Consider the following 23,471-nt stretch of genomic DNA (forward strand, 5'->3'; position numbering starts at 1 on the left):
GTGAAAACCTGGCCAGAAGGATCCATCTCTGCTCTTCAGGACTGTTTTGAGTGCACTGACTGGGACATGTTTAGGGAGGCTGCAACATACGGCGATTACACTGATCTAGAGGAGTTCATGACTTCAGTGACCTGCTACATCAGCAAATGCATTGAGGACGTCACTACCACTAGAACCATCACTTCCAGACCCAACCAGAAGCCGTGGATGACTCCAGAGGTGCGTGCACTGCTGAGGGCCCGAGACTCCGCTTTTAAAGCAGGTGACCAGCCGGCTCTGAGAACAGCGAGAGCCAGACTGTCCCGGGCAATCCGAGAAGCAAAGCACGCACACGGCCAGAACATCCACAGCCACTTCCAGAACAGCGGGGACACACTGCGCTTGTGGCAGGGCATCCAGGCCATCACCTACTACAGGACGACTCCACCCGTCTGTGACAGTGATGCCTCCCTTCCAGATGCGCTGAATGACTTCTACGCTCGGTTCGAGGCGCAGAACAACATGTTGGCGAGGAAGATGATCCCACCTTGTGACGACCAGGTGCTTCGTCTCACCACAGCGGACGTGAGGAGAACTCTGCACAGAGTCAACCCACGGAAGGCTTCTGGACCAGACAACATTCCTGGCCGAGTGCTCAAGGGATGTGCAGACCAGCTGGCAGATGTATTCACTGACATCTTCAACATCTCCCTGAGCAGCGCCATCGTTCCAACGTGCCTCAAGACGACCACCATCGTACCCGTGCCAAAGAAGTCATCTGTGTCATGCTTCAACGACTATCGTCCCGTAGCACTCACGCCTATCATCAGGAAGTGCTTCGAGAAACTAGTCATGAGGCATATTAAGACCCTACTGCCTCCCACCATGGACCCACTGCAGTTTGCGTACCGTCCTAACCGCTCAACGGACGACGCCATATCCACCACACTTCACCTGGCTTCTACACACCTGGACAGAAAGAACACTTACGTCGGGATGCTGTTCATAGACTTTAGCTCAGCATTCAACACCATCATTCCTCAGCATCTAATTGGAAAGCTGAGCACGCTGGGCCTGAACACCTCTCTCTGCAACTGGATCCTGGACTTCTTGACTGAGAGACCTCAGTCCGTCCGGATCGGTAAGAACACCTCCAGCACCACCACACTGAGCACCGGCGCTCCCCAAGGCTGTGTGCTCAGTCCACTGCTGTTTACTCTGCTTACGCACGACTGTACAGCAATGCACAGCTCGAACTCCATCGTTAAGTTTGCAGACGACACAACTGTGGTGGGACTCATCAGCAACAACGATGAGTCAGCGTACAGAGAGGAGGTACAACATCTTAACGGACTGGTGCCAAGTCAACAACCTGTCTCTGAATGTGGATAAAACCAAAGAGATGGTCATTGACTTTAGAAAGACACTAAGGGACCACTCCCCACTGCACATCGACGGCTCATCTGTTGAGATCGTCAAGAGCACCAAATTTCTCGGTGTTCATCTGGAGGAGAATCTCACCTGGACCCTCAACACCAGTTCCATCACCAAGAAAGCCCAGCAGCGTCTCTACTTTTTGAGAAGACTGAGGAAAGCTCATCTGCCACCCCCCATTCTCACCACGTTCTACAGAGGAACAATGGAGAGCATCCTGAGCGGCTGCATCACTGTCTGGTTCGGAAATTGTACTGCGTCGGACCGCAAGACTCTCCAGCGAGTAGTGAGGACAGCTGAAAAGATCGTCGGGGTCGCTCTTCCATCTCTCACGGACATTTTTAACACCCGCTGCATCCGCAAAGCTCTCAGCATTGTGCACGATCCAACCCATCCATCACATGGACTTTTTACTTTGCTCCCGTCTGGGAGACGATACCGCAGCATCCGGACTAACACAACCAGACTGTGTAACAGTTTTATTCCACAAGCAATCAGACTCCTAAACTCAGTACTGTAACAATTTCCTCCGGAAATTTTCTGCTGCCACACACTGATCTGTATTGACTATGTTACTTGCATTTTTGACTATGTTACTTGCATTTTTGCACACCTGGAACTGCACAATAATTTCTGCACCTTACTTGTATTTTGCACCTTATTTACTTTTTAGGCACCTTATCTGCATTGCCAATTTTACGCTGCTAATGTACAACATGTCACTACCTCATGAACCATTGTACCATCTATTCACCATCATGTACTAACACTTGTCTTTAGTCCTGTGTTCTAATTACTTGTTTAGATTAGGGACAATAGTTATTTATTATAGGATTTTTTGTATTATTGTTGTATTTGCACTGTTTTGTATTGTCTTGCACTTTTTGTACCGTGTTACACCGTGATCCTAGAGGAACGCTGTTTCGTTTCAATATGTACTTGTATGTAGCTGAAATGACAATAAAACCTCTCTGACTCTGACAGATAGCAAAAACATATTCAGTACATCAAAAGTCTCTATAAATGGCACAGAATATGCAAATGGAATGTTTGTTTCTGCAGGGCAGGCAGGAGGACTTCCAAAATTCAGCATGATTGATCAAATACTGCTTGTGAACAACTCTGTTTTATTTATTTGCAGAGACTACGAGTGCCGGTACAGTGAGCATTTACAATCTTTTGACCTGATATCATCAGAGAACTTCTCTGTGCATCAGCCTTCAGAACTCAATGACACAGTAAGTCTCACGGCATACACTATTGATGGACATTTGCTGTTAACGCAGAAAAGATTTATTTTGATCAGAGACTTGGATAATTAAACTGCACAAATGTAGACCTATGGGCTGCATTCACATTACCAGGCTGAAGTGACATTTCTGCCATAATGTGACATTACATTTATTTCAGTGCTGTGTGGATATGCAAATCTGATAGGGCACACTTTTGTGTGTGGTTTGAGATCAGATACGTATCTGATTTGTGCCCATGTGACTTGAATGAGAATTGGATTTTATGTGACTTTTTGTCTGTACACATGAACTTAGTGCTGTGAAGCACTGCCAGTAGTAGCTGCAAAGACAACAAAAGTGCATAAGCAGGTTGTCTTCTTGACCTGATCATGTATAGCTCATGAGCTCATGTTTTTTGTCCTCACAAGCAAAATGCACATTAGTGCTATAATGTTAGTAGCTTATTTTTTTAGTATAGTAGCTTATTGCTTGCTCCCCTCCTAAACAAATGCTCATTAATGGATTCTCTCTTCTTTTTAACAATAGGAAATGGCAAGTCAAAACTTATTTTATCCCCATATGAAATGACTATCTTCATGCCCAGAATCTGTAGATGAGCTAAAATCATGCATTAGTAGGACATGTATCCATTGCATTTTGCTCAGAAGGACAACAAGCAGCCCATCAGCTGTACACGATCAGGTCAAGGTTGTTATGGTGACGTGCATAAACGAATCAATGTGCTGTTTCAGGTTACCGATTTGTTCACTTTACAGATACAGGTCACTTACATTCATGAGTGTGTCAAAAACCGAAATTGAACAGTAAGGCTTGTAATGTAAATGTAGCCTTTCAGTCTCTTGAACAGTATGGAGAAAATACATGTTCCCGCAAATTATGATCAGCTCATTAATGCATTCTTTCTTTTCTTAACAACAGGACAAGTCAGAACTTCATATTTCATCTACATATATCCACAGAGGTTGTGAGGAAGATGACGTTATCTTCACGCCCAGAATCTGTAGATGAGCTAAAAAGAATGATAAAAGAAAGGTTTAAACTAGACTTTTACTTTAGCCTATTATACCAAGATCCAGACTTTGACGGCCAGCTATGTTCCCTTGTAGACATTGAGGAACTTCCACAAAAGGCTGTACTAAAAGTTGTACAACCTGAGAGTGATGCAAGTTCAGTAGCAACAGATGACACAATAATATTGTCCCATGCCATGACTCCAGACAGGGCTGAGGGATGGCCTCAGGTTTTTCCAGTGCCCACATTTTCTTATGAGGTAAAATTCATACTTGAGGAGGGAAATGTTACAATGAGGGAACAGGGAAGACTGTCAAGTTATCTAGGGGACAAAAGCATGACATCCTTGAGACCCTTGCAGGCAAAATGCATAGCTTCAAAGCATACCCCAATGATAAGGAAGTGTCAATGGTAGCAGAAGCTCTTGTCATAAAGCATCCTTGTCTAAAAGAGTCAGGATCTCATAGTGAAGACCTACCTGTTGGTGATGTGCTGGAACGCTGGCCTGCCCTTAAAATAGAGTCCCAGGTAAAAATATTTTCCTTACTAAGCTTATTTAAGCAAATGTATTACAGCAAAAAATAGCAGTCGGCTGTTCACAGGGACTGGTTCCAGGACCCCTACAGGTACCAATATAGCGAGGATAGCGAGGGCTGACTGTGCTGTTTAATTTTTTTGTGTGACTGTTTCAGTGATCACTTGCTCAAGTGTTCTCAGATTTACATCATATCAGTTTGGGTAGTGTAAGGAATCTGAATGTTTTCCACCAAATCTGACAGTCAGGGTTCAAAATGTTTTGTTTCATGGTATGTATTTTTTCTTCTGCAGGGCCACATACACTATGCACATACCTTCTTTCTTAAATATTCATTTGTATTTGTGCAGATCTGTGCAAAGTTTCACAGAATTACAAACATCAACCTGAAGAACCAGCTCTATGCTGTGTTGGACCCCCCCCCCCTTTATCTTTAGATTATCTTTTGTTGAAACTGATTCATAAAGACATGGTAGACAGACTGCATAGCATTGTGTGGTTGTGCTGAGTATCATTCACAGCAAGTAAAGAATATCTTCTCACTCTAAAGGAGCAGGTTGACTTTCAAGTCAGACGTGCTGCTGTCCTCCGTGCTCTTCCAGCCTATCTGCATGAGGATGACTCCAGCTTTCTGAAGACATGGAATGTAAGTAAGCATGCTGTTTTGCTAACTGTGGAGTAAAATGTATCTTTTTTGTTTTAGTTGCAATGTTTCAGTTATTATTATTGAAGGTTATTATTGAAACTGTTTAGGGAGGTGTTCATTTAACTGTTACTTTTCAATTACTCTTCATATCATTGTCATTTACAGACCACCTGGCGCACTGGGAAACTTCATAGAAGAGCTGGATGTTCTTCTGAGTTTCTTCCCTTCAGATGGAACTCCTCTGACTCTTCTTGGTGACTTTAATCTCCCTACACTTCAGTCCTCCTGTCTTCTTCCTCTTCTTTCATCTTTCGACCTCATCTTTAACCACAGCCCTCCGACACACAAAGGAGGCAATCTTCTGGACCTGGTCTTCAGCCGTCCAGCTTCTGTTCTGGACCGCACTGTCACCCCACTCCACCTCTCTGACCATCACTTTGTGTCCTTCTCTCTCTGTCTCCCAACTCTTCCTACCTCCAACCACACGTTCACCCTTACAACACATCCCAATCTTCACTCTTTATCTTCCTCCCTGCTGATCTCCAACATCCTAACTTCACTACCTAACCCTGACATGCTTGCTACCCTTCCACTCAACTCCGCAACTAATACTTTACTCTCTTCTCTTTCAACATCCCTCGATCAGCTCTGTCCTCCTACCCTCAAACGAGGAAAACCTTCTCACCCTGCTCCTTGGCTTTCAGATGCACTGCGCAGCAACAGAAGAGAATTAAGGGCAGCTGAGAGAAAGTGGAGGAAATCTAAGCTCAGTGTTGACCTCCACTCCTACCACGATCTGCTGTCCAGGTTCTCATCTGACGTGACTGCTGCAAAAACATATTTTTACAAAGCCAAGCTTGAACAATCTGCTGCTGACCCACGTAAGCTTCATGCTATCTTTTCCTCTCTTCTAAACCCTCCTCCTCCTACCCCTTCTGCCTCTCTCACTGCTACTGACTTTTCAACATTCTTTCAGGACAAGATCGACAAAATCAATCAATCCTTCTCTCCGACTGACCCACTTTCAACTGACCCTCAACCCACCACCACACTCACCAGCTTCACCCCACTCACCATGAATGAGGTTACACAGCTCCTCTCATCCAGCAATCCCACTACATGCACACTTGACCCTATACCATCCACCATCCTTAAAGACATCTCACAGGACCTAATCCCCTTTATCACACCCATCATCAACAACTCCCTGACATCAGGTGTTGTCCCTACTGCTTTTAAGAAGGCTCAGGTCATTCCCCTTCTTAAGAAACCTACACTAGACACTACAGACATCAACAACTACAGACCTGTCTCACTCCTCTCTTTTCTATCCAAAATTCTTGAACGTGCTGTCTATAACCAACTATCTGCCTTTCTCACTCAGAATGACCTCCACGATCCGTACCAGTCTGGCTTCAAGGCAGCGTATTCTACGGAAACAGCTCTTGTAGCGGTTACTGAGAAGCTTCATGCAGCCAAAGCAGCCAAACTGTCATCTGTCCTTATTCTTCTTGACCTCTCTGCAGCCTTCGACACAGTGAATCACAGCATTCTCTTGTCCACTCTCTCCAACCTTGGAGTAACAGGTTCAGCATGGCAATGGATGGCCTCCTACCTGGAAGGGCGCTCCTACCAAGTGTCATGGAGGGGATCCATATCTCCCCCATGCACTCTCTCAACCGGTGTTCCTCAGGGCTCTGTACTTGGCCCACTTCTTTTCTCTATCTACACCCGCTCTCTGGGCAAGGTCATAGCCTCCCATGGCTTCTCCTACCACTCCTATGCAGATGACACTCAGCTCGTTCTGTCATTTCCTCCTTCAGTCACGCAAGTCTCAGCTCGCATCTCAGCATGTCTGCAAGATATCTCACAATGGATGTCGGCTCATCATCTAAAACTTAATCCCAGCAAGACAGAGATGTTGCTTATTCCTGGAGATCAGTCTCCAACCCAGGACCTAGTCATTTCTCTGGATGACTCCCAGATCAGACCATCTGATAAGGTAAGAAGTCTTGGTGTTGTCCTTGATAACCAGCTGACATTCTCTCCTCATATAGCCAACATGACAAGAGCGTGTCGGTTCCTCCTGTACAACATCAGGAAGATTCGTCCATTTCTCTCCAGGGAAGCTACCCAGATTCTGGTGCAATCACTTGTAATCTCACGGTTGGACTACTGCAACTCCCTTCTGGCTGGAGCTCCCATGTCCACGATTAAACCCTTACAGCTCATTCAAAATGCAGCTGCACGTCTGGTTTTTAACCAACCCAAACACTGCCACATCACCCCACTGCTGCGTTCTCTTCACTGGCTTCCTATAGCTGCACGTATTCAGTTTAAAACACTGACGCTCGCCTACAAAGCCAAAAATGGAGCAGCCCCAAGCTACTTTCGTGGCCTAATCAAACCCCGCTCTGTACCACGCAACCTCCGAGCCTCTAGTCTCGCTCGACTTGAGCCCCCATCCAGGTCTAAAGGAAGACAAGCATCAAGGCTGTTCTCTGTTCTAGCGCCGAAGTGGTGGAATGAACTTCCTCTGTCTGTCCGAACATCTGAGTCTCTTGCTGTCTTTAAAAAACGATTAAAAACCCACCTTTTTACTAAACACTTAGGCTGACTTGTACTTATTTACTAACATTTTGTTCCATTCTTTTCCATTTCAAAAAAAAAAAAAAAAAAAAGCCTTTTAACAGGTTTTAGCAGATTAGTGTTCTTTGACTGTTGTTTACCTAAACTTGAGAAATGAAATGTTCACTATAGAAGCACTTCTGTAAGTCGCTCTGGATAAGAGCGTCTGCTAAATGCTGAAAATGTAAATGTAATAAAATCATTCTTTAACATAATTTTGCAAAGACTTTTTTGTACAGATAGGGTTTCCACTCATTAATGTGGCTGTAAAAATACTACTACCAGTAATATATACAGTATATACATACAGTGGGGCCAAAAAGTATTTAGTCAGCCACTGATTGTGCAGGTTCTCCTACTTAGAAAGATGAGAGAGGTCTGTAATTTTCATCATAGCTACACTTCAACTATGAGAGACAAAATGAGAAAAAAAAATCCAGGAAATCACATTGTAGGATTTTTAAAGAATTTATTTGTAAATTATGGTGGAAAATAAGTATTTGGTCAATAACAAAAGTTTAACTCAATACTTTGTAACATAACCTTTGTTGGCAATGACAGGTCAAACGTTTCCTGTAAGTCTTCACCAGGTTTGCACACACTGTAGCTCGTATTTTGGCCCATTCCTCCATGCAGATCTCCTCTAGAGCAGTGATGTTTTGGGGCTGTCGCTGGGCAACACGGACTCCAAAAATTTTCTATGGGGTTGAGGTCTGGAGACTGGCTAGGCCACTCCAGGACCTTGAAATGCTTTTTACGAAATCCTTTGTTGCCCGAGCGGTGTGTTTGGGATCATTGTCATGCTGCTGGAAGACCCAGCCACGTTCCATCTTCAATGCTCTCACTGATGGAAGGAGGTTTTTGCTTAAAATCTCACGATACATGGCCCCGTTCATTCTTCCCTTAACACAGATCAGTCGTCCTGTCCCCTTTGCAGAAAAACAGCCCCAAAGCATGATGTTTCCACCCCCATGCTTCACAGTAGGTATGGTGTTCTTGGGTTCTTCTTCTTCCTCCAAACACGACGAGTTGAGTTTTTACCAAAAAGTTCCATTTTGGTTTCATCTGACCACATGATATTCTCCCAATCCTCTTCTGGATCATCCATATGCTCTCTGGCAAATTTCAGATGGGCCTGGACATGTACTGGCTTAAGCAGGGGGACACGCCTGGCACTGCAGGATTTGAGTCCCTCTCGGCATAGTGTGTTACTGATGGTAGCCTTTGTTACTTTGGTCCCAGCTCTCTGCAGATCATTCATCAGGTCCCTCCGTGTAGTTCTGGGATTTTTGCTCACCGTTCTCATGATCATTTTGACCCCACGGGATGCGATCTTGACCCCAAGGGAGATTATCAATGGTCTTGTATGTCTTCCATTTTCTTACAATTGCTCCCACAGTTGATTTATTCACACCAACCTGCTTGCCTATTGTAGATTCACTCTTCCCAGCCTGGTGCAGGTCTACAATTTTCTTCCTGGTGTCCTTCGACAGCTCTTTGGTCTTGGCCAAGGTTGAGTTTGGAGTCTGACTGTTTGAGGCTGTGGACAGGTGTCTTTTATACAGATAACGAGGTCAAACAGGTGCCATTAATACAGGTAACGAGTGGAGGACAGAAGAGCTTCTTAAAGAAGAAGTTACAGGTCTGTGAGAGCCAGAAATCTTGCTTGTTTGTGGGTGACCAAATACTTATTTTCCACCATAATTTACAAATAAATTCTTTAAAAATCCTACAATGTGATTTCCTGGTTTTTGTTTTCTCATTTTGTCTCTCATAGTTGAAGTGTACCTATGATGAAAATTACAGACCTCTCTCATCTTTCTAAGTAGGAGAACTTGCACAATCAGTGGCTGACTAAATACTTTTTGACCCCACTGTATATGTGTGTGTGTGTGTGTGTGTGTGTGTGTGTGTGTGTGTGTGTGTGTGTGTGCCATTTTTTAAGTAACAATCATGTTTGGGGTTAATTACTACAATCAGTTTAAACCACAAATTATTTTTAGCTTACTTAGCTGTGTGTGTGTTAAAGGTGTTCTATATTAATCCATAACATTCCATCCATAATGTTATAATTACTGTTGTAACAAGCCTTTTTATTAATATTGTGATTATTGTGATTAATAATGTTGCAGCTGCCCCTTGTGGCAACTGTCCCCACTCTCCCCGAATTAACTGACTGATAAAAACGGAAAGGTTTGCGAATAAATCCATCCGGAAATGACTAATCTGAGTTTAATGACTCGTTCCCAACTAAGATCTCTTCGAATAATTAGCGCGTCAGGATACACTGGATCTTGGAGGAAGGAACACGTCAGGTTTACATGAGAGAAGTGTGTGTAACTCTGGGTTGAGGTTAACCTGCCAGCGAGCAGTATGTCCACTAAGTTGAGCGTAAGTTGCTATAGTAACTGACACAGGTTCTCTTTAATCTCGGTTTCTGGAACGGAAAACCTCGAGTTTTCATTAATTCTGAGTTAAATTACCCAGTTTAATCACTTAACAGGTATAATGTGTGCATTTTATTTTGTTCAGTGATTGTAATAGCTTTTTAATATAAGTCCAGATTTCAGAAGAAAGTGTATGTTCAAGTTTGAAAGTTGTAGCGAAGTTGTGTGTGTGTGCATGTGAGTTTGTGGGTGTGCATTTCTATGTATACGTGTGTGAGCGTGTCTATGTATGTATGTGTGTGAGCGTATGTGTGTGTGCATGTGAGTTTGTGGGTGTGCATGTCTATGTAAACGTGTGTCTATTGTGTGTTTGCAGTGTATGTGTGTGTGTGTTTGTGTATGAGTGTGCAGTTGCAGAGAGAGGTGTTCAGGCCCAGTGAGCTCAGCTGTCCAATCAGATGCTGAGGAATGATGGTGTTGAATGCTGAGCTGAAGTTAAACAGCATCCTAACATACAGATGTGTCATTTCTGTCCACATGTGTAAGAGCCAGATGAGGTGTGGTGGCTATGGCATCATCTGTTGAGCGGTTGGTATGATACTTGAACTGCAGTGGGTCCATTGAGGGGAACAGCAGGGTCTTAACATGCTTCAGGATAAGACTTCTTTGGCACGGACACGATGATGGTGGTCTTAGGTGTCACATAATTTTGGCACTATTCTCTGTTCATTCGTTCATAGTCTGTTTTACCAAAGCTTTATCTTGGTCAGGGTTGTGGAGGGTTCATTAACCATTGATGAATGGAGCTGAGTGCAGATTTGCAGTTAATTGTTTATTATCTGTGTTTTTACTGTTTTGGGGTCCTAAACCTATTTTAAGTGATTGTTTGGCTTCTCTCTTACCTTCCCTATCATACCATATCTTATAATATCTGGTGTGTGTTATATCTATCTGGGGACAGTTTGTGGTTTCAGAAGCTTTTTACTTATGAATTATCAAAACAAATGATATTAAATCATTATAAACTAGCTAAACTAACAGTAATATTTGTGTCGTGGCTCTGTAGCTTTTTCAGTTCATGTGTTTTGTTAATCATTTTGTCTCTGAGGACTTGAGGAATCTTCTTCACATTCACAGTGATTGTTACATGAAACTACAATGAAACCAGGTGTTATTTACACAAGAACCTTTATTTTTATTTAAGGTCTTTCACACACACACACAGTCTTCTTTCTATAATCTTCATCCACGCAGATGCCTGTAGAATAAACACACAAGAAATTACATTACAGAAACACAAAATACAATCAAGATTTTAATAGCTTCATGTTATTACTTCTACTTATTCTAATTATATTAGCATTACAATCTTTGTTAGCATTCTCTGTGATCTAGACCATATTACAAGATCTTTTAGTTCTAACTTATTAAGTCTGTTTCATTCTTACTAACCCTAACCTCATACTGTTCTCTGTAAACCACTCATGCTGAAGGATTTCTTTAAGGCTGAGACGTTTTTCAGGCTGTTTCTCCAGACACCTACTTATCAGATGGTAGCAAGCTGTGTGCAGTGATAAAATGAGATTAAAATGTTGTTGTATTTAAAACTAGATTTCTTATTTACACTTTCTATCATTGTAATGACAATATAAACTTGATCAAACTTTTTAAATCATGTTTTCATGCAGGTTTTACAGACTGTGTGTTTCTAGATCTTAATGTGAGCTGTTTCCATTTTCTTACTGTCAGAAAGTTCAGGTAAAAAGTCCAGGCCCCCATCAACAATCTCCACTTCATCCCCGAACGGCATCTCTCCACAAACTATGGTGTGCAGGAGTACGCCCAGACTCCACACAGTAGCAGGGCAGCCATACATTTCCTTCTCAACTATCCACTCAGGTGGAGTGTATGACTTAGTGCCTGAGTGAAAGAGAGAAATGCTTTAGAGAAATACTTCTCCACTCAAATCCATTTCATTCTGTAACTAAGTACTTCTGAGGGGAACTTACCTGAAAATGAGGTGTACGCTGTTTCCTTGTGTAAGTCCCCACAGCCAAAGTCGATCAGCTTGACCTCCAGTGTCTCGGTGTTCACCAGAAGATTTTCTGGCTTGATGTCCCGGTGAAAAACTCCACAATCATGGCAGTGAATTGCAGCCAGAACCACCTGCCACATGATGAGCTGAGCCACAGCTTCATTCATTGGGAATTGCTGAATGAAGTCAAAGAGGTCCATACAGGGGATGGGTCGCTCCAGGATTAGGATGTAGTGCTCGGGCGTGTCAAACCAATCCAGTAGTTTCAGCACAGAATTACAGTGAGGTGGCTTGGATACCATCTTCATTAACGCCACCTCCGCAGGAAGTGGGTACGTCTCTCCAGGCTAATAGAACAACAGACAAGGTTTGGAATCAGTAGTAGGTCTAAACTATGATGAGCAGGTCTGTTAGTAAAGATCTGGGCTGGTCTAAGGCAGTAAGTGGACCAACAGTTTTGGTCTAGATCTGGTCTATGAAGGTTTTTATCTTGTTTAAACCTTGTTGAGTCTTTGTGATACTTTATTAGTAAAAGAAAAAGATGAACTTACAATAGTGATGAATCCGTCGCGGGGGTCCTTCAGCACATATTTCACAGCAACCTGTTCACAAATACAAACACAATTAGTGGATTTAGTTGTACAGAAGTAATAATAATAAACATTAGGGTTTAGTTGAAGAATCTCATCATCCAAATAGAACATTTCTCCTTCTGATTGTATCTTATTAATGTGTAATGCTCTACACTTCCTGTCTTGTGTTTATGTGCTGATTTTCACCTGTTTCCCATCTGCATTACAAACACCAGCATAAACCGCACCACAGCCTCCTTCTCCCAGCAGCTCTCCCACAGTGTAGCAACAATCAAAACTCTCTGTAAAAGTGATTTTTATTCCATTTAAGTCAAATTCACATAGAAAATGTACAGCATATCAGCAGTACTAAATATCTGTTATATAAAGGCTCTCAGTGGTGTTTGGCCGTATTCTGTATTTCTGCAGGTGTAATATAATCTCTATTGGTTGATGTAGCAGGTAACAGATGTACAACAATATATTATTACAGGAATTAGTGGAGATTAAACTGACCTTCATGGTTCAGGATGTTGAAGAAATGAACGCTGGTGGTTGGATCCTCTGGGCTTTCTTCATCGCTCAGGATTTCTTCTTCTGCACCTACAGAACAAACCCCTGAAAAGCTGTATGTACTATACTTACCACCGCTCTCAACAGAGGCATCAGAGTCATTCAACTCAGCAGCACATTCAAAGATCACTTCACCAAGGCTGATCTCAGCTACAGAGGCTAAAGGTCAAAGGTAGGAAGGTGTCGAGGGAAGAAGGTGAAACAGAAACAGTCAAACAGAAACAGTTCAGCTATTTTGAAGCTAAAGTCTGCAGGTAAGGTTTGATTCAGCTGTAATCTCAATATTACCTGAAGATCCAGATGCTTTTTGGTGCTGATCTGATTCTGAACTAACTGCAGACGATGATGACGACTTCCTGTCTAGTGTCTATCAAACAGATCATATTGGTGTTACACAGATGCAGATAAAATATCATACAGGGAACAACATCACAATTCACACAATGTTTTTAAATTAGAGACTTTTTGTTGCTGTATTATTACATCATTAGATATATACACGTCTCAGTGATTCTCAGAAGGTGTTACCTCCAAGCTGTCTGATCTGTCAGCATTATCAGGCTTGGTAATGATGTTCTGTATTACTTTCATCCAAGCCTGTCCAATCTCCTCCGCATCAGCTTTCAAAAAACACCTCCTTCACACACACACACACACAATACACATTTTAATAATATAATTTATGTATTTTGTGTGAGAAAGGTGTTTACAAATGTAATATACAGTGTATCACAAAAGTGAGTACACCCCTCACATTTCTGCAGATATTTAAGTATATCTTTTCATGGGACAACACTGACAAAATGACACTTTGACACAATGAAAAGTAGTCTGTGTGCAGCTTATATAACAGTGTAAATTTATTCTTCCCTCAAAATAACTCAATATACAGCCATTAATGTCTAAACCACCTAATGTTTATTAATAAACATCCATTCCTGCATTTCAGGCCTGTAACACATTCCAAAAATAGTTGGGACCGTTCTTTATTGGGGACAGGTCAGGACAGCAGGCAGGCCTCTTATTCCTCAACCACACCTTTGTAATGTGTGCAGCAGGTGGTTTTAATCGTCTTGTTAAAAAATGCTGGACATCCCTGGAAAAGACGACGTCTTGAAGGCAGCACATGTTGCTGATAACAGTCTGGATCCTTTTCGTCTTTGGTCCGGATCACATGCTGTCCATTTTACCATAAAAGGACCTGAAATGCTGATTCATCTGACCACAATACATGTTTCCACCTTTGGGAAAGATGGCGGCGCATGCACCCGAGCGTCTCACCAGGCTTAGTGATCTAGTGTTTATTTATTTGCCAATTTACTGCGTTTTCACTTGAATCACTCGAGTGAACTACACATATGACAGACAGACGCTGATGGACATTCATTTATACCGCTTTAAGTGTTGTTTTGGACCGTCCATTCAAGTTCAACCGGCTACTTCCAGAGGTGAGCAGAACACCGCGTCCAAGCGAGCTGTTCATCCCAACAGGAAGAGCCAAAACAGGGTAAATGTGGAGGATAGCACGCTAAGCTAAAACTACCTTGTATCTTCCTTGCCAATATGCCATGAGAAAATAAAAATCTGGACCCTGATACAGAAGAGGATCATGGACTGCAGCTAAACCACAGCGTGGTGGAACTGATGAAGAGTTTCTGTGGTGGTGTTTGCCTTTATGTAAACAAAACCTGCTGCATGGACTCTGTCATAGTTAATACCTACTGCTCTGCTGACCTGGAATACCTGGTTATAACGTGTAGACCCTTTATAACCAGGTATTATAACCACCAGAGGTTTCATGCATTGTTACTGCTGCAGTTTATATCCCTCCAGATGCTAATGCTAACGCAGCTATAAAAGACCTTTGTGAACCCAGATGGAGTCTTTATTGTTTCTGGAGACTTTAATCACTGCAGTTTAAGATCTGGATTTCCAAAGTTTCATCAGAAGCTCCACCCCTCCCCCACCTGGGTCAGTCTCATCACCTGTCCTTGTTCCTGCTCCCCAAGTACACCCCAGTCATCAGACGTCTGATACCCACAATAAGGACAGTTAAGATCTGGACGGAAGCTGCAGACTCATCTCTCCAGGACCATCAGCACAAACAATCATGTATATATTAAATATATCAGCTTATATACTCGACTTTATTTATTCTCATTCATTACCCAATCATTCAGCCACTTGTATTCACCTGGCATTACTCTGTAATTATATACTAGTCTACACACTGTACAGTCAGCATGATCTGTTTAATATTCTTTACTTCTGTCTCCTCATTTCACTCACCTGCTCACTTATGCACTAAAATCTACAATCTGAACCCTAGATCACAACAATATTCAAAATATAGTCTTACTGAGTTCATCTGTATCTTCAGGTTCTTCCTTCTTCACAGGCTTCATCTGGAAACCTCCACACTGTTGGTCCTCTGAGAAGAGCAGTTCCACAGAACCAACAAGTTCTGGAGGGATTAAAGTGACTTCACCTGAAATTCATCAATATGAGAAGAAGAAACTCAACAACTGGAGGAAACTGAAGGTTGTGGGTTTGATTTCCAATCACAAATAAATCCTAGTTAGATTAAAACTCAAATCCAGACTGGAGTGTAGCAGCACAGGACAGTACGGTACAGTACAGGTTCTAATCCCACTATCCACTTTCTCTTATTACTGATTAGTGACTCCAATACTAACTGTACTGTACCATACTGTACTGTACCACACTGTACTGTACCACACTGTACTGTACCATACTGTACTGTACCATACTGTACTGTACCACACTGTACTGTACCACACTGTACTGTACCATACTGTACTGTACCATACCACACTGTACTGTACCACACTGTACTGTACCATACTGTACTGTACCACACTGTACTGTACCATACTGTACTGTACCATACTGTACTGTACCACACTGTACTGTACCATACTGTACTGTACCACACTGTACTGTACCACACTGTACCATACTGTACTGTACCACACTGTACTGTACCACACTGTACTGTACCATACTGTACCGTACTGTACCATACTGTACTGTACCACACTGTACTGTACCACACTGTACCACACTGTACTGTACCATACTGTACTGTACCACACTGTACTGTACCACACTGTACTGTACCATACTGAACTGTACCATACTGTACCATACTGTACCACACTGTACTGTACCACACTGTACTGTACCATACTGTACTGTACCACAATGTACTGTAACATACTGTACTGTACCACACTGTACTGTAACATACTGTACTGTACCACACTGTACTGTACCACACTGTACTGTACCACAATGTACTGTACCATACTGTACTGTACCACACTGTACTGTACCATACTGTACTGTATCATACTGTACTGTACCACACTGTACTGTACCATACTGTACTGTACCACACTGTACTGTGCCACACTGTACTGTACTGTACCATACTGTACTGTACCACACTGTACTGTACCACAATGTACTGTACCATACTGTACTGTACCACACTGTACTGTACCATACTGTACTGTACCATACTGTACTGTACCACACTGTACTGTACCATACTGTACTGTACCATACTGTACTGTACCATACCATACTGTACTGTACCATACTGTACTGTACCTCAATGTACTGTACCATACTGTACTGTACCACACTGTACTGTACCTCAATGTACTGTACCACAATGTACTGTATCATACTGTACTGTACCACACTGTACTGTACCACACTGTACTGTACCACACTGTACTGTACCATACTACTGTATACTGTACCACACTGTACTGTACCATACTGTACTGTACCACACTGTACTGTACCATACTGTACTGTACCATACTGTACCACACTGTACTGTACCTCAATGTACTGTACCACACTGTACTGTACCACACTGTACTGTACCACACTGTATTGTACATCAATGAAACTGAATCTAATATACCGCCTGACTGTACCAGCGATGATTTTTTTTAAATTCTTTAATGACAAGATAGAAAAATTACGACTTCTGAGTCAAAGTGTGTCACTTGCCAATGTTAAGTATGGACTCACTCCGAGCAGCATTGGTGATAATAGTAACGAGTTAATCCAACTAAATTCCTTTAATCCAATCTCCCAAAATGAACTAACTGTGTTGATTAAATCATCAAAGTCATCATCGTGTATACTTGATCCTGTTCCAACTCGTTTACTTAAAGATTTACTCCCAGCTATTGTAGAGCCCCTGCTTACATTAATCAATGCATCCCTTAGCCTTGGGTATGTACCTAAATTGTTTAAAAGTGCTGTTATTAAACCCCTGATTAAAAAACCTAATCTTGATCCACATGTTTTATCTAATTATAGGCCAATTTCAAACCTTCCTTTTGTCTCAAAGATATTAGAAAAAGTTGTTTCCAAACAATTATGTTCTTATTTGAATGAAAATTGTATTCATGAAAAATTTCAATCAGGATTTAGACCCAACCATAGTACCGAAACTGCATTAATTAGAGTAGTTAACGAGTTGTTAATGTCTTCTGATAATGGATGTGTCTCTTTTCTTGTTCTATTAGATCTTAGTGCAGCGTTTGATACGGTCGATCATAACATTTTACTGGATAGGCTAGAAAATACAGTAGGTGTTAAAGGACTCGCACTCTCTTGGTTTCAATCATATCTGACCGCTCGCAATTTGTTTATGTAAATAATAAATGCTCAGAAACTACAAAAGTAAAGTGTGGTGTTCCACAGGGGTCGGTACTGGGACCCCTATTATTTACACTCTATATGCTTCCACTAGGTGAAATTATTCATAAACATGGCATAAAATTTCACTGCTATGCAGATGACTCTCAGCTGTATATATCAGCCAAACCAAATGATACCGACACAATCAGTAAGATAGAAGATTGTGTAAATGACATAAAAAACTGGATGTCGTGTAATTTTCTTTTACTTAATTCAGATAAAACTGAGGTTTTACTTGTTGGCTCTAAAGCTGCAAGAGACAAGTTGTCTAACCTGGTGCTAAACCTAAACACTTTCTCTGTTACTCCCAGCCCAGATGTAAAAAACTTAGGTGTCACACTAGATTCAGATCTTTCCTTTGATACACACATTAATAATATTACTAGAGTTGCTTTCTATCATTTGCGTAATATCTCTAAAATAAGAAATATACTATCTGCTAATGACGCCGAAAAACTGATCCATGCGTTTATAACTTCTCGGTTAGATTATTGTAATGCTCTTCTAATTGGATGCTCTGGTAGATCCATAAACAAACTCCAGTTAGTTCAAAATGCAGCAGCTCGAGTGCTAACTAGAACTAGAAAATTTGATCATATTAGTCCAGTTCTATCGTCTCTACACTGGCTGCCAGTTAAATTCCGCATTGAATACAAAATAATTTTACTAACTTATAAAGCGCTACATGGTCTGGCTCCACAGTATCTGAGTGAACTTATTAATCACTATAATCCAGCGCGTCCACTTCGTTCACAAGATGCAGGGTTACTTATAGTTCCTAAAATTAAAAAGATCACGGCTGGTGGAAGAGCATTTTCTTACAAAGCTCCACAACTTTGGAATAATCTTCCTGCCTCTGTTCGGGATTCGGACACAGTCTCAATGTTTAAGTCTAGACTGAAAACATATTTATTTTCTCAAGCTTTTGAGTAATATAGACAAAGGCGCAGAGCTTGGGGGTTCTTGGTCATAGAAACTTGTGGTGATCAGGGATGTTGGGTTGCTGTCGTTCTGCCTCTCTTATCTGATCACTCAGGTTTGATGACGGTGGGGAGATGGGCGCTGATGTCCTGTGAAAGCCTTCATGACCTTATTACCTGCTCGCTCTCCCTTTTAGTTATGCTGTAATAATTAGGGCTGCCGGAGTCTAAAACTCTCTGTAAAACTGTTTTACTCAACTAGCATTGTACATTATTAACTACATTCTTTGTTGTTTTACTCCAAGGGCATTCTGATGGAAACCTGTTTACCCGCCGAGGTTAAGGATTAAAAGTCGAGACTGCCGTGACAACGATGCTGCTCCTGCCGGATGTGACGGGTCTGGAGTAATTTCCACCAAGATTGACAAGAAATCACTACAGACTTTATTGAAGATTATTTATCTATTTATTACCAGTTATAACTTTTAGTTCATTTAATTCTGTGTTTATATGCTTTGTGTAAATCGTGTATTTATTTAAAGTTTCCTCCAGACCACCCAAGAAGGATGGGCCCTGCTGAGTCTGGTTCCTCTCAAGGTTTCTTCCTGTAATTTTCAGGGAGTTTTTCCTTGCCACAGTCGCCCTCGGCTTGCTCAACAGGGGTTTTTGTATCTATTGGTCATGGATTTTGTAAAGTTGCTTTGTGACAATGTCTATTGTAAAAAGCGCTATATAAATAAAGTTGACTTGACTTGACTTGACTACTGTACCTCAATGTACTGTACCACACTGTACCATACTGTACTGTACCACACTGTACTGTACCACACTGTACTGTACCACACTGTACTGTACCATACTGTACTGTACCACACTGTACTGTACCATACTGTACTGTACCACACTGTACTGTACCACACTGTACTGTACCTCAATGTACTGTACCATACTGTACTGTACCTCAATGTACTGTACCTCAATGTACTGTACCACACTGTACTGTACCACACTGTACTGTACCACACTGCACTGTACCACACTGTACTGTACCACACTGTACTGTACCACACTGTACTGTACCTCAATGTACTGTACCACACTGTGCTGTACCTCAATGTACTGTACCACACTGTACTGTACCATACTGTACTGTACCATACTGTACTGTACCACACTGTACTGTACCATACTGTACTGTACCACACTGTACTGTACCATACTGTACTGTACCACACTGTACTGTATCATACTGTACTGTACCACACTGCACTGTATCATGCTTCATATTTACTTACAGAAGAAATCATCATCATCTTCATCCTCCTCCTTTTGTATTATTTTCTTCTGGAATTCTTCATTTTGTAGATCCACAGGGGTGACGTGTCCCTCTTCTGTTGACTGCATTATTAAAGCTCTAACAGATAGACAGACAGATAGATAGATGTGCTGTATTCATAATTAAAGGAACATTTTTAGACTGTTGTAACTGGCTGTTGTTATTGTTATGAACTGAAGCTGGTCTGTACACAACCAAATTGACACTTTGCTTAAGTTTGCTTAAATTTGCCATCACATTATTTATTACAGTAAAATGATCTCAAAATCACAAGATGAGCACTAGAGTAAATGTTCTTCATGATCATAGGGGTGACATTTAATAACAATTTGATTTGCTTATTTTATTGCTCTTCAAAAAGTGGTATTAACACAACCGAATAAACACTTCACATGAGTTTGAGATCCGATCACAACAAATTCCTCCAGTAAAAATGTCTGAAATGTATTTCATTAATAACAGAAATCTTGAATTGAGTGGATTTTGTGCATCAGAACACTGTAAATAATGTTTAATAAACTGTAAACAGCAGTTTTACCCTCTTTAACGCTTCGGATACCGTAATACATGGTTTAGACACGCAGTAAACAATTACAGACGCTCGCTTACACTTTTCACCTGACTGCAGGGATGGACTGGCCATCGGGAGGGTCGGGAGTTTTCCCGGTGGGCCGCTCTGTATGTGGGCCGCTGAGAGAGTGAAAACTAAATTCTGTTTTAATATTCCTGAATAATAATCCTGAAGTGTGCATTGGCCCACCACAGTATTCTCACTGCATATCCATTGGCCAATCACAGAAATGTCCCTCCCCCAGGATAAACCGTAATCACAACCACCAGAATGAGTGCGAGATGGAGAAAGGGTCGAAAAAGCGTAAGCAGAAAAAGCCCGTGATGAAAAACAGAAAAAGCTGCAAGCAGATGCAGAAAAGTGCAGGAAACTGGACAACCTGTTTGGCAGTGAGGAACTACAGCATAGCCAAAGAGCAGAAAAGGAAAAGTTAGCGTTCAGTGACTCGGCTTCGTTAGTAACGCCGTTTAAGAAGAGACTGTGGGCCCATCTCAAATGTCGCCTATGCCCTACTTAGGGTACTTCCTAACAGTACAAAACATTTCTAACAGTACAAAACATTTCTTTTAACAGTCACTGAATGATTAATAAGTAGTTATCTAAGCTACTGTTGGATATCAGGGGCTTTAAACAAGCCGTTTTAAGGACGATTTTTGTAAAAGTTCTATGATGTCATGTCCAAGTGCACTACATAGGGCGGTGGATATAATTTGAGATGGTACCATTAGTCTCTGCTCTTCAGAAAAAGTAAACACTATCTTGTCCTCTATAATACAGAAAGGAAAATGCAGTTGTTCAGGACATTTTTTTAGAGTGATTATGTGCATAGCTCACATGGTTAATTTCCCTTGTCAACATTATTTCTTTGCTCATCGGAACAATGCACTAATTTGGAACAAACGTGAATCACGTGTGAATAAAAGTGCGAAAAAAGCATATTTACCAGTGTTAAAGATTAAATGAAAGAAAGGTTTAATTTTATTTCTTGCGGTTTAATGAAACAGGATGGGGAAATCCAATAGAACCATTTAAGAAATTGTAAATTTTATGTGTGTGATAGATGGATAGAACTATTAATCCCAAAGGAAAGTTGGAAATATATATAATTGTTTGTAGTTATGTTTTTATTATTTTAATTTTTATTATAGTGAGTTAATAACTTTAGTGGTAAGATAGATGAAAACTATTAATATCAATCATCTAACATTTGAGTAGGGGGTGATATGTGTGGCGCGATGTGCTTGTAGTGGGCTGGTGAAGAAAAAAGTCCAGGGCTGAATTTTGTTCCCAGTCCAGCCCTGCCTGACTGTGACTATAAAACTCTACAAACCACCTGTAAACAAAGTTCCACTGTAAACAAAGTTCCACTGTAAACAAAGTTCCACTGTAAACAAAGTTCCACTATAAACAAAGTTTAAAAATATCACGTGTTTATTTAAAAATGTGAGATTTAATCATGAAGAAACTCAATCAGTTCCGCTCAATTGATTCATTTTGCTGGGTCGGTTCAAATGAATCGGTTCATCAGTACTGAATCTTGTGTGATGCTAACAGTTAGCGGAGCAGCTAATAGTTTGTGTGTTTAAATGGAAGTGGAGTTAAATTTCCTCAAATCCTCACAGTGATGTTTTATTATGAACTCTAGTTTTATTATGAATTAGAATGTAGTTATAATTAAATATAAGGGTTATAAATAAATACCTATTTTACTTACAGATGAGGCTCTACAGTACAAACACAGCAGCTTCTTGTTCTTCTTATGATGGTTAATGGCGGATGGCAGAACAACTTAAGACGCACCAGCGCCACCAACTGGACTGGAGTAGAACAGCAGCTCAGCGGTAATAAACCTCCATTAGCCCTGAATCTCTCAGCTAGATTTAGAGAGGACTACAGTGTGCAGTGTTGGGGGTAACACGGTACAAAGTAACACATTACAGTAATGTCATTACTTTTTTCTGTAACGGCATCGTGGGGCGTCGTCGTCTGCACGCTTGGCATCGGCTGAGCTTACTCGTGTGTTTCAAAGTGATATTGAGGTTACATTAAAAGTTGTGACACTAAGCTCTGTTTTTGAGGGTGTGTGGGTGTGTGTGAGTGTGTGTGTGTGTGTGTGTGAGTGTGAGTGTGTGTGTGTGTGTGTGTTTTCTTTAGGTTAAGTGTGTTGCTTTATTTAATATTTTTCTCTGTTATTAGTCTCGTCCATTTCATTCTTTTCTTTAAAGATTTGCTTAGAGCTGGATTTCTCTTTGTTGTTGTTTTCATTGTTATTTAGAAATTTTATAAATAAATTGTGTGTTTTGGAAAGATTGTTTCCTCCTCATTATTTCATTATTGTAGTAGTATTATGTTACATCCCCATCACCCATAGATCACTACGGGATGTAACACTTATGTCAGTGGTTCTCAAACTTTTTCTGTCATGCCCCCCCTTTGGAAAATGAAAATCTGTCACCCCCCCCCCCCCCCCCTCAAAAAAACAAACAAAAAAAAAAAAAACTGACAAAATAGGCCGATTTTAACTGTGTTGAAATAACTTCAATCAGTCTGCTATTTCAAAAATTAAAAAATGAAATAAAATTTGCAAACACTTTACAAAAAAAGATAACAAAGTTGAATATGTGCCTAAAAAACTAATTTGTGAGAGTTTAAGTCTTATCACTGTATTAGTGGCTATTTTTCTTTTTATCCCTGTGAAATACCTCTCTGTTCTGTAAATCTAGACCAGGGGTTTACACACTTTCATGGCTTGAGATCTACTGTTTCAGTCTACAGGTCATCATGATCTACTTTTTAAGGTTGGACTCATTATGGTTAAAAAAAAAGCTTTGAAGCTTTTTAA

The 23,471-nt window shown here is 41.1% G+C and overlaps 1 protein-coding gene across 4 annotated transcripts; it reads right to left on the reverse strand.

Moving 5' to 3' along the window:
• Nucleotides 1-11,042: 11,042 nt before the first annotated feature.
• Nucleotides 11,043-22,378, reverse strand: LOC134325927 (serine/threonine-protein kinase pim-2-like). 4 transcript variants are annotated; one of them, XM_063008129.1, is made up of 12 exons: nt 22,344-22,378; nt 20,018-20,136; nt 15,413-15,541; nt 13,582-13,690; nt 13,342-13,420; nt 12,997-13,212; nt 12,688-12,782; nt 12,460-12,510; nt 11,883-12,255; nt 11,617-11,793; nt 11,326-11,434; nt 11,043-11,131 (listed from the first exon to the last, which is right to left on the reverse strand). In XM_063008129.1, exons 4-12 carry the CDS (start codon nt 13,642-13,644, stop codon nt 11,116-11,118), a joined length of 1,179 nt encoding a protein of 392 aa, XP_062864199.1. In that variant the 5' UTR covers nt 13,645-13,690; nt 15,413-15,541; nt 20,018-20,136; nt 22,344-22,378; the 3' UTR covers nt 11,043-11,115. The 4 variants fall into 4 exon arrangements, with proteins under 4 accessions (XP_062864199.1, XP_062864198.1, XP_062864200.1 ...); XM_063008128.1 differs by lacking the exon at nt 22,344-22,378 and adding an exon at nt 20,668-20,764; XM_063008130.1 differs by lacking the exon at nt 22,344-22,378 and adding an exon at nt 20,668-20,763 and having other exon boundaries at nt 11,332-11,434.
• Nucleotides 22,379-23,471: the final 1,093 nt, after the last annotated feature.

The sequence above is a fragment of the Trichomycterus rosablanca genome, chromosome 14, assembly GCF_030014385.1.
Source record: "Trichomycterus rosablanca isolate fTriRos1 chromosome 14, fTriRos1.hap1, whole genome shotgun sequence".
In the NCBI taxonomy this organism is placed as follows: domain Eukaryota; kingdom Metazoa; phylum Chordata; class Actinopteri; order Siluriformes; family Trichomycteridae; genus Trichomycterus; species Trichomycterus rosablanca.

What these genes read in the sequence shown, in the direction of transcription:
- LOC134325927 (XM_063008129.1), bottom strand. Translation starts at nt 13,644, where the DNA reads ATGAAAGTAATACAGAACATCATTACCAAGCCTGATAATGCTGACAGA. An exon ending in CAACATCCTGAACCATGAAG is followed by an intron (nt 12,783 to 12,996) that starts GTCAGTTTAATC and finishes TCACTTTTACAG; the next exon opens with AGAGTTTTGATTGTTGCTAC. An exon ending in AGCGTACACCTCATTTTCAG is followed by an intron (nt 11,794 to 11,882) that starts GTAAGTTCCCCT and finishes TCTTTCACTCAG; the next exon opens with GCACTAAGTCATACACTCCA.